At 43.6% G+C, this 10,436-nt stretch overlaps 1 protein-coding gene across 1 annotated transcript; it reads right to left on the reverse strand.

Annotated features, from left to right (window-relative positions):
• Nucleotides 1-202: 202 nt before the first annotated feature.
• LOC127654143 (beta-crystallin A2-like) lies at nucleotides 203-4,902 on the reverse strand. Its single transcript, XM_052141168.1, has 4 exons — nucleotides 4,698-4,902; nucleotides 962-1,103; nucleotides 600-742; nucleotides 203-488 (listed from the first exon to the last, which is right to left on the reverse strand). The coding sequence occupies exons 1-4, from the start codon at nucleotides 4,856-4,858 to the stop codon at nucleotides 341-343; spliced, it is 594 nt and encodes a 197-aa protein (XP_051997128.1). The 5' UTR covers nucleotides 4,859-4,902; the 3' UTR covers nucleotides 203-340.
• Between the last annotated feature and the right edge of the window lie 5,534 nt (nucleotides 4,903-10,436).

Raw genomic sequence — 10,436 nt, forward strand, 5'->3', positions numbered from 1 at the left:
GTTTGTTTTACTCTCGACCAGTCATGAGATTTTAAGAAATCAGTACCGTGGACAATATCAACCCAAAATATCTAATAAGTGAACCGACTATCTGACCAAGAGAGATATTGAAAAAAAAAAAAAATGCTGCATCACACTTCTTGAGCTGCAAAACAAACCAGATCAGACAACATTGCGAAAACAAACAGTAGAAACACTAACAGCCATCATCTCGAGCTTTTGTTTATTGAAAATAAATTGTGTTTTTTTAAAAAGCGTTTATTGCCTACTTTTGCCTCATGTCATATCATGCTGTTGCTTGATACACACAGTAGCCAATAGGAGAAGAGTGGGGGCGGGCTTAGTGCTGGATTCGGCGGATTGATTGGATCTTATTGCTGTGGGCCTGAGTGCCGAACTCATTATAGTTCCTGAATTCTCCCTGACGTCTGTCTCTCTCAAAGATATACTGGTATCCACGGTAACCTGGAAACTGGTAGCCCACCCAGCTGCCATAGGGTGAGAGGAAGAAGCCCATATTATTGCTGAGATACAACTGTGTGCAGAGAGCACATGCACATGTAAATCGTTTGTATTGAGGGAAACGGAGGATGACTTACGCTCCAGAGTTGACTTTGATGGAAGGAACCTCCTTACTGCACCAGCCCATGGCCTGAAGAGAGGGGTAGTCATCGCACATCTCAAACTTACGTCCCATCATGTCCTGACACTCATAGAGGGTAATTTTACTGTCACTGTGGTTCTGGTGGTGAACAAGCACAATAGTCCAGGGTTACTTAAATCTGCATGAATTATGATATTAGACACCAATCAGCCACAACATTAAAAGCACCTGCCTCGGTCCCCCTCGTGCGGGTTGGCACTGCTTTGGCGGCATGAGGGGAACTACACAATATTAGGCAGGTGCTTTTAATGGCTGATCGGTGTATTTCAATTTAGCAAAATGAGGCATTTAACTCACAGCACATTTGATGGGTCTGAAGGAAAGTAGGTGCTCAGTACGGTAACTGCTGTTTCCGCTCCAGGCCTGGTAGCAAGGGTAATCGCCCTTCTCCAGAATGAACTGCTGCCCCTGAAACTCTGTGTACTCATAACCAACCCAGCTGCAGAGACAAGACAATTATGTTCCATGCTGATATTATCTCCTACACAAGGAAAATGAGCATAAATATTCACAAAATCCAGGCCCTTTACTGCCTAGTTGTTAACCCTGTAGAGCTCAACAGTGCCCACCCACTTTTCCAGTGGATACCCACTTGGTATCAAATTGTAATTATTTTATATAAAAATAGGAGCGACGGCTTGGTAATAAAGACAACCTATATTTGGCCATAATCGTTTATTTATTTACTACAACTATTGGAAATACAGTGTATGTATAACTATTTATTTAATATATGGCAGACGCTGTTTGCACTAAGTTTAAATAGAAACAAAAAGTATCTTCTTTGCACTAAATGGAAATCGTGATAGTGGCAGATATTATTTGCAACCCTAGTTAAATACTAACATACAGTATAGCGGCAACACTGCACCATGTTTATTTTGTTTATTAAAAGTCCAATAGACACCTTACCTACCCTAACCCCTACCCCTGTACCTAACCCTAACCCCTGTACCTAACCCTAACCCCTGTACCTAACCCTAACCCCTGTAGCTAACCCTATCCCCTGTACCTAACCCTAACCCCTGTACCTAACCCTAACCCCTGTAGCTAACCCTAACCCCTGTACCTAACCCTAACCCCTGTAGCTAACCCTAACCCCTGTAGCTAACCCTATCCCCTGTACCTAACCCTAACCCCTGTAGCTAACCCTATCCCCTGTACCTAACCCTAACCCCTGTAGCTAACCCTAACCCCTGTAGCTAACCCTAACCCCTGTACCTAACCCTAACCCCTGTACCTAACTCTAACCCCTGTACCTAACCCCTACCCCTATACCTAACCCTATCCCCTGTACCTAACCCTAACCCCTGTACCTAACCCTAACCCCTGTAGCTAACCCTATCCCCTGTACCTAAACCTAACCCTGTAGCTAACCCTAACCCCTGTAGCTAACCCTAACCCCTGTACCTAACCCTAACCCCTGTAGCTAACCCTAACCCCTGTACCTAACCCTAACCCCTGTAGCTAACCCTATCCCCTGTACCTAACCCTAACCCTGTAGCTAACCCTATCCCCTGTACCTAACCCTAACCCCTGTACCTAACCCTAATCCCTGTAGCTAACCCTAACCCCTGTACCTAACCCTATCCCCTGTAGCTAACCCTAACCCCTGTACCTAACCCTAACCCCTGTACCTAACTCTAACCCCTGTACCTAACCCCTACCCCTATACCTAACCCTATCCCCTGTACCTAACCCTAACCCCTGTACCTAACCCTATCCCCTGTACCTAACCCTAACCCTGTAGCTAACCCTAACCCCTGTAGCTAACCCTAACCCCTGTACCTAACCCTAACCCCTGTAGCTAACCCTAACCCCTGTACCTAACCCTAACCCCTGTAGCTAACCCTATCCCCTGTACCTAACCCTAACCCTGTAGCTAACCCTATCCCCTGTACCTAACCCTAACCCCTGTACCTAACCCTAATCCCTGTAGCTAACACTAACCCCTGTACCTAACCCTAACCCCTGTAGCTAACCCTAACCCCTGTAGCTAACCCTAACCCCTGTACCTAACCCTAACCCCTGTAGCTAACCCTAACCCCTGTAGCTAACCCTAACCCCTGTACCTAACCCTAACCCCTGTACCTAACCCTAACCCCTGTAGCTAACCCTAACCCCTGTACCTAACCCTAACCCCTGTACCTAACCCTAACCCCTGTACCTAACCCTAACCCCTGTAGCTAACCCTAACCCCTGTACCTAACCCTAACCCCTGTAGCTAACCCTAACCCCTGTACCTAACCCTAACCCTGTACTAACCTAACCCTGTAGCTAACCCTAACCCCTGTACCTAACCCTAACCCCTGTAGCCCTAACCCTGCACCTAACCCCTGTACCTAACCCTAACCCCTGTAGCTAACCCTAACCCCTGTACCTAACCCTAACCCTGTAGCTAACCCTAACCCCTGTACCTAACCCTAACCCCTGTACCTAACCCCTACCCCTGTACCTAACCCTAACCCCTGTAGCTAACCCTAACCCCTGTAGCTAACCCTAACCCCTGTACCTAACCCTAACCCCTGTAGCTAACCCTAACCCCTGTAGCTAACCCTAACCCCTGTACCTAACCCTAACCCCTGTACCTAACCCTAACCGCTGTACCTAACCCTAACCCCTGTAGCTAACCCTAACCCCTGTACCTAACCCTAACCCCTGTAACTAACCCTATCCCCTGTACCTAACCCTAACCCCTGTAGCTAACCCTAACCCCTGTACCTAACCCTAACCCCTGTACCTAACCCCTACCCCTGTACCTAACCCTATCCCCTGTAGCTAACCCTAACCCCTGTACCTAACCCTAACCCCTGTACCTAACCCCTACCCCTATACCTAACCCTATCCCCTGTACCTAACCCTAACCCCTGTACCTAACCCTAACCCCTGTAGCTAACCCTATCCCCTGTACCTATCCCTAACCCCTGTACCTAACCCCTACCCCTATACCCAACCCTATCCCCTGTACCTAACCCTAACCCCTGTAGCTAACCCTAACCCCTGTACCTAACCCTAACCCCTGTAGCTAACCCTATCCCCTGTACCTAACCCTAACCCCTGTAGCTAACCCTAACCTTCCTGTACAAAAGTTAATCATGGTTTTACTACAGTAGCCATATAATATCACCATGGTATTTTGGAGTAAAATTAAAGTAACCACAAAATTAAACATGGTTACTATATTAACCCCATATTACTGTAGTAACACCTTGGTTAATTGCATTAAAACTTTGGCTTTCACCTAAAAAAAACATGGTTACTACAATATTATTATAGTAAAACCAATTTTTACCCAGATCAAATCTTTCTCTGAAATCCTGACTAAATGTGACCAAAGCACTGCGAGGAAATCAAGCTTTGTTTTTATTATAAGTGCTGTAGTATTAAAAGAAATATTAAAAGTGGAGACAGGAAAGAGGATGGGAAAAAATTTGCATTTGAACCCGGGTCATACGCACAAATAAAGATCATCCACAACATCGTTACACCTCAAGACAAGAGTTTGTCTTCCGTTTCTGTGCTTCCACCAGACTATTGGAGTGAATAGCCACACTGTGTGGCAGGTGCTGTTTAGAATTAGCACAATGTATACAGTATACAGTACAGATAGCTGCTGGCCTCATTTGCCAAACTCCTCTAGTGGCACTTTCTTTTCAGGATCATTGTTAGTGTAGTTCTTTACCAGAGATTCTGCCATTGACCACAATTGTTTTTTTAAATGAAGCTGAAAGAACGAAGAAGGATGGCTTCAATGGAAGCATGTACCATTGATTAACAACAGCTGAGCTCACAGTAGGCTTATAAGTAATTGCTAAAAACACTTGGACATGGAATTTGTACTTTCAAAATGCAACTATTGCACTCTATAGCAGATCCCTTTGTGATTGACATTTATTTAATATTTTCAGAGCCCCAACCTATACATTGTCATACACTTACTTGCTTATGCACGCATACACATTGGGTATAAGATGCTGATAAAAAAGCAAAAACACAAGCTCGATAAGATGAGTTCACGCACACAGACACTTACGGGCCGTTGTCCACCTTGATTGAGCGGATCTTTTTGAAATCCCTGTCCAGGATGTTTGGGCACTCCAGCATGAACTCGCAGCGCTTACCCTGGAAGTTCTCCTCTTCCCACACTGTGATCCTCCACTGTCCACGCTGCTCCATCTGCTCTTGCTGATTCATGATGCCTGCCTGTCTGCTCTCTCCAGCTAAAGGGCAACATAAAGGAACAAGGTTACCAATACAGCTTCATCATCAGCAACATTTGGCCTAACCTTTGACTTCAAGCCATTACAATTATCACCAAGTTAGCACCATGTTTAAAGACTTTGAACGTGCATTCTTGTACAATAAGTCACTTAGAATCAATGCATTTTTGTTGCACTAGATGCCTTCTGTGCAGTCGCTACATCTCACACAATGAGGCCCATTGGCACTACACTGAAAGAGCCAGAGGATATCAATAGTTTAAGTTTGCAGTCATGGATAATAGAGGCCCCATGAATCCAGAGATGGCTTAAATGACCGCATGCACTCAATTCCAATATTGTCATGCAAAGTCAGTTAGTTACCACACTCTCCACGCTACTGTGCCGGTAATGGGTGAACTTTCAGTCTATGGATAGATTCACAAGGCCTCTATCTCCCGTTATTCATCATGTTCCTTGATCTGTCTGTCTCTGGCTTTTTCATAGTGTCCATTGCGATAATTTTTTCCATTTTCACAGTTAAAATCCACTTGTGTCTTTCATGAAGTTTGATATTATGTTGATTTTGGCATGACGGCAACCCATACTCACAAGCGTAATCAACATTGGGGGTCGGTCCACTGCGGGGTGTTTATATAGCCGCTGTTGCTGCAGTTAATGCAGAATGTGCAGAGGAACTGCCAGCTCAGCAGCATGTGTCAAAAGGGAGCTTTAGTCCTGGTATTGTCTGAAGGGGGCTTCAATTCTCTGACTCATCACAAAACAATGCTCGTACCTTCCAACACACTTTGAATGCCCTCACAATGCCCCCTGGGTACAGATTCATAGAGTCCCCTCCAGAAATGGTAAAATAGTTAGTGAAAATATTTCTGAGAATTCTTGAAAATCACAGATTTTCCAGTGTGACATGAAGCCTGCCAATTATTGCTCCGAAGTGAATCTCTTGTCAGTTGCTTTTGTCTGTGTCTTTGGGAGAAGAAGAGAATAACCTGCCGGTAAATATATTAACCAAGCAGTCACTAATTTCATTTAAAAGGTATTTACCACAAACGTCAGTGTATCATTGAACCAAATCGACTCTTGCATCCTGTTTAACGTAACGCTATTGTCTATTACAGTGGAACATTCGTCTAGAATTAGCATCCTTGATGAGGTTTCCTCTCAGAGCTTCGGGAACATGATGGACTCTTCTTAGAGACTAAACCAAATGGCATTGTTGTTCCATGGCCTCATATTTTGTGGTGGTAAAATTCAGTTTGCCTAGAAATATTCACATGTTGCTTTTTGTTACTTGATACCATGTTAGGGTGGCCTGGGTAGCTCAGTGGTAAAGACGCTGGCTACCACCCCTGGAGATCGCTAGTTCACTACTTTGAATCCCAGGGCGTGCTGAGTGACTCCAGCCAGGTCTCCTAAGCATCCAATAGGGTAGAGTCACATGGGGTAACCTCCTCGTGGTCGCTATAATGTCGCGTGAAGCCTCCACACGTGCTATGTCTCCGTGGCAACACACTCAACAAGCCACATAATAAGATGCGCGGGTTGACGGTCTCAGACGTGGCGGCAGCTGGGATTTGTCCTTCGCCACCCGTATTGAGGTGAATCACTACGTGACCAAGAGGACTTAAAAAAGCACATTGGGAATTGGGCATGCCAAATTGGCAGAATTATTATTTTTTTTTTACTTAATTATTGATAAATGGTGAAACATTAGAACATGAATTGTAATCTATACTGTGATCAAGCATTTATTTTATTTATTTTATTTTTCTAAGCAACAAGTGAGAGGTTTTTCAATGCTCTGATGTGTGTCAGTCTCCTTTTAAAGCTTTGAGACAGAAGGGTTGCCGAGTGCAGTGAAGGCCGGAGGCTGATCACATCTCTCCTTGCATCGGTGCAGCCTTCATTTCACAGTAAAATTAGTCCATTTACATCACATGCCTGCCCACTTTCTCTCTCACACACACACATAACCATTCAAAGTAATTCAGTGTGTCAGCCATGGCATTGTGAACCAGATTACAACAAGAGAGTTACTGCTCTGGTACAACAGTTGGCAGAACTTTTCATCATTACCAGATCAGGGGTTCTACCCCGAGCAACCGTTCACTCCACCCTCACCTGGAGAGTATCCAGGCTAACACAGCCCAAATGCACAGTGCTCCATCAAGACCATCACCTGCTTCTCACTTCCCCGTCATTCAGGCATTACACAGAACAAACAGGTACTGTTTACACATCTGCCCCCACTCCTGCTGTCTGTGTGCTAATCCCTATACCTGTGTGTGTGTGTGTGTGTGTGTGTGTGTGTGTGTGTGTGTGTGTGTGTGTGTGTGTGTGTGTGTGTGTGTGTGTGTGTGTGTGTGTGTGTGATGAATGTTTATTAGTGAGTTTCATTCCATGTGTGCGAACGACAGGGTCAGTTAGTGTGCAAGCGTGTGTGTGTCAAACACAAATCCATCTGTTCCATGGTAACACTCTCTGACCTCTGTTCTTTATGTGTCTCTGTGAGATGGCATTAACATCCCCATGTTGTCATGTAGGCCCTGGAAAATAAGTGCTTTCTGGATGACGCACATCTCCAGGGCTGTTAACCGGTCACCTGTCCTTGGCTCTATACTCGTCTCTGTGTCCGAGGGTGGTAAAGTCTTTACACACACCATGAACATAATATCCACCATACAGACACACAGCACAACTGTTACACCAATTTCACTTCCAAATTTCTCATTTGCATTCATTTTACAGATTATATCTCTTATGTAAATGCAACAGACAAAGAAGTTGCAGTGTAGAAATGGTTATTGGAACGGGGCAAGATCACATGAAGATGACATATAAACCAGTCTCGCTATTTCCACTGGGTTTATAAAGATAAATGAACATTTTCTTGATGTGCATTTTACATGCATTAGATGCTTTCTTTTTAAGTTTAAAAGTTTTTTAATTCAGTGTTTTTTGGCTGTCATCTGGGATTTCCTCATAGACGGTGAGAAAACTGGTGCCTTTTTCTGCTGGTAGTACAAAGCTGAGGGCCAAAGCCACCTGCCACATGTTCACTGCCACCATGGAAACTAATCCTACATTGTATGTGAAAAAAGGCCCTGACAGCTCAAACTCAGACATCTGCATCACCAACATGTCACTGCTTCTCTGGATCTCTCTGTGTGTGTGTGGGGGGGGTGGAGATGTGAGTGTGTGTGTGTGTGTGAGTGGGTGTTTGTGTGTGTGTAGGACGTGTTTTAGATTACAAACTGGTAATTACAAGGGTATTATTCTATAAATGTGGTTTATGAGGACAGTTCTGTGTGTGAGATTATTGTCAATTTTCTGACATTTGTTTCTATAAGTCTTGAAAATAGTGTCATGGGGAGGGGGTGATTGTGTGGGTGTGTGTGTGTGTGGGGGGTGTATGTGTGTGTGTGTGTGTGTGTGTGTGTGTGTGTGTGTGTGTGTGTGTGTGTGTGTGTGTGTGTGTGTGTGTGTGAGTGGGTGTTTGTGTGTGTGTGAGTGGGTGGGTGTTTGTGTGTGTGAGTGAGTGTTTGTGCATGTGTGTGTGTGTGTGTGTGTGTGTGTGTGTGTGAGTGAGTGTTTGTGCGTGTGTGTTTGTGCATGTGTGTTTGTGTGTGTGAGTGAGTGTTTGCTGTGTGTGTGTGTGTGTGTTTGTGTGTGTGAGTGAGTGTTTGTGTGTGTGTGGGTGTGTGTGTGTGTGTGTGTGAGTGGGTGTTTGTGTGTGTGTGTGGGTGTGTGTGTGTGTGTGTGTGTGTGTGTGTGTGTGTGTGTGTGTGTGTGTGTGTGTGTGTGTGTGTGGGCAGGTATAAGTGGTTTACGAGGACTTTTTTTAGGTTATAAACTGGTAATTACAAGGCTATTAATGTGGTTTATGAGGACATTTCTAGTGTCCCCATAATTCAAATCGCTTAAAAAAACATATTAAACAGTGTTTTATTGCAAATGTAAAAATGCAGAAAGTTTTTGTGAAGGTTAGGATTAGGGTATAGGATCTATAGTTCATACAGTATAAAAATCATTATGTCTATGGAGAGTCCTCATAATGATAGCTGCACCAACATGTGTTTGTGAATGAGTGTGTGTGTGTGTGTGTGTGTGTGTGTGTGTGTGTGTGTGTGTGTGTGTGTGTGTGTGTGTGTGTGTGTGTGTGTGTGTGTGTGTGTGAGTGCGTGCGTGCATGAGTGATTGAGTGAGTGAGTATGTGTGGGTGTGTGTTTGTGTGTTTATGTGTGTGTGTGTGTGCATGTGTTTGTGAGTGTGTGTGTGTGCGCGTGCGTGCGTGCGTGTGTGTGTGGGGGGGGCAGGTTTAAGTGGTTTACGAGGACGTGTTTTAGGTTACAAACTGGTAATTACAAGGGTATTATTCTATAAATGTGGTTTATGAGGACATTTCTGTGTGTAAGATTATTGTCATTTTCACTTTATTATTCTTTTTTATATATATAATTTATTTTTATAAAAATCATTTTTTACACAATAATTATTCAAATAGTTTGTGTTTATTTCTCAGAGTATCATAGTTTATAGCATGTCATATTTTGCATTTTTATGATGCATATTTTATAGTTTACTTTTGAAAATCTGATCCGGGACAAAGTTAAAGCAATTCAATTTAATGGCACTTATAATGCACTAAAAACTATATTTATGTCAGTTTAATGCGGTCTTCATATTACAGAGAACCAATAAAAATCAACCCCTGGGATAGAACATAACCAAAAGTCGAAGAAACACTTTTTTTTTTTTATTGAGGCCCACCCAAAGGTAATTTCCTGGCTATGCCCATGTTTTTAACTGTATAAGTCCAAACTATGATGAAGTATTATGAACATTTGAGTCAATAAAGTGTCCAAACAAAAGCGTCCTCTTGTTTGCTTAGGGCACATTGTATGTTGACTTCAATATAGCTAGAGACTAATTGGTGATATTGAAGATACATCTATGACCAATCACAGGCTGTGAGGCAGCCTCAAGGCACTTGCATATTTCATTAGTGGTATTGTAAAGATCTTTGGCTGAAACATATGGCCCCTGGAGCCTCTTTAGTAGCATTAACCTTCACCATCATCAGAGCAGAACATAAAATGCTGATCTAATAACGGCCCTCTGATTTAACATCTGCTGCAAACCATTACGTTTCCCTTTCAGTTAAACTACTTTTGTATTATTTGTAATGGTCTCGGTCTAGTCTGGCAGCTTTGCGATTGCGGGCATACAAGCAACGCTTCTGAAAACAAAGTAAAGCTATTCATTACTGTCAGTCGTCCAGGTTTAGAGCTTCATACAGTTCCTCACACCATAAATGTTAATCGACTGCATCTGTATGGTAAGACACGGTTTAGATTTACGACACAATGCAAAATACACCAGGGGGGTGTCCTACAGACCACAGAAACCGCAGATGTTGAATGACTTCATGGGTGTGTTATTCAGAGGAGCTAGGCTAGTGGATGGCGATTTATTTGACTGAATTTGACTTGAGAGATATTTCTGGAGTCCAGGGTGACTCGTTGGTGTGAAACAGCCGAGAGCAGATGGTC

The sequence above is a fragment of the Xyrauchen texanus genome, chromosome 13, assembly GCF_025860055.1.
Source record: "Xyrauchen texanus isolate HMW12.3.18 chromosome 13, RBS_HiC_50CHRs, whole genome shotgun sequence".
In the NCBI taxonomy this organism is placed as follows: domain Eukaryota; kingdom Metazoa; phylum Chordata; class Actinopteri; order Cypriniformes; family Catostomidae; genus Xyrauchen; species Xyrauchen texanus.

Bases quoted from the DNA above. Each gene is read 5' to 3' on its own strand.
- LOC127654143 (XM_052141168.1), bottom strand. From the start codon at position 4,858: ATGAATCAGCAAGAGCAGATGGAGCAGCGTGGACAGTGGAGGATCACA. The intron at 1,104-4,697 runs GTAAGTGTCTGT...TTGTCTCTGCAG, and splicing joins ATCAAGGTGGACAACGGCCC to CTGGGTTGGTTATGAGTACA. The intron at 743-961 runs GTGAGTTAAATG...GTTCACCACCAG, and splicing joins TCAGACCCATCAAATGTGCT to AACCACAGTGACAGTAAAAT.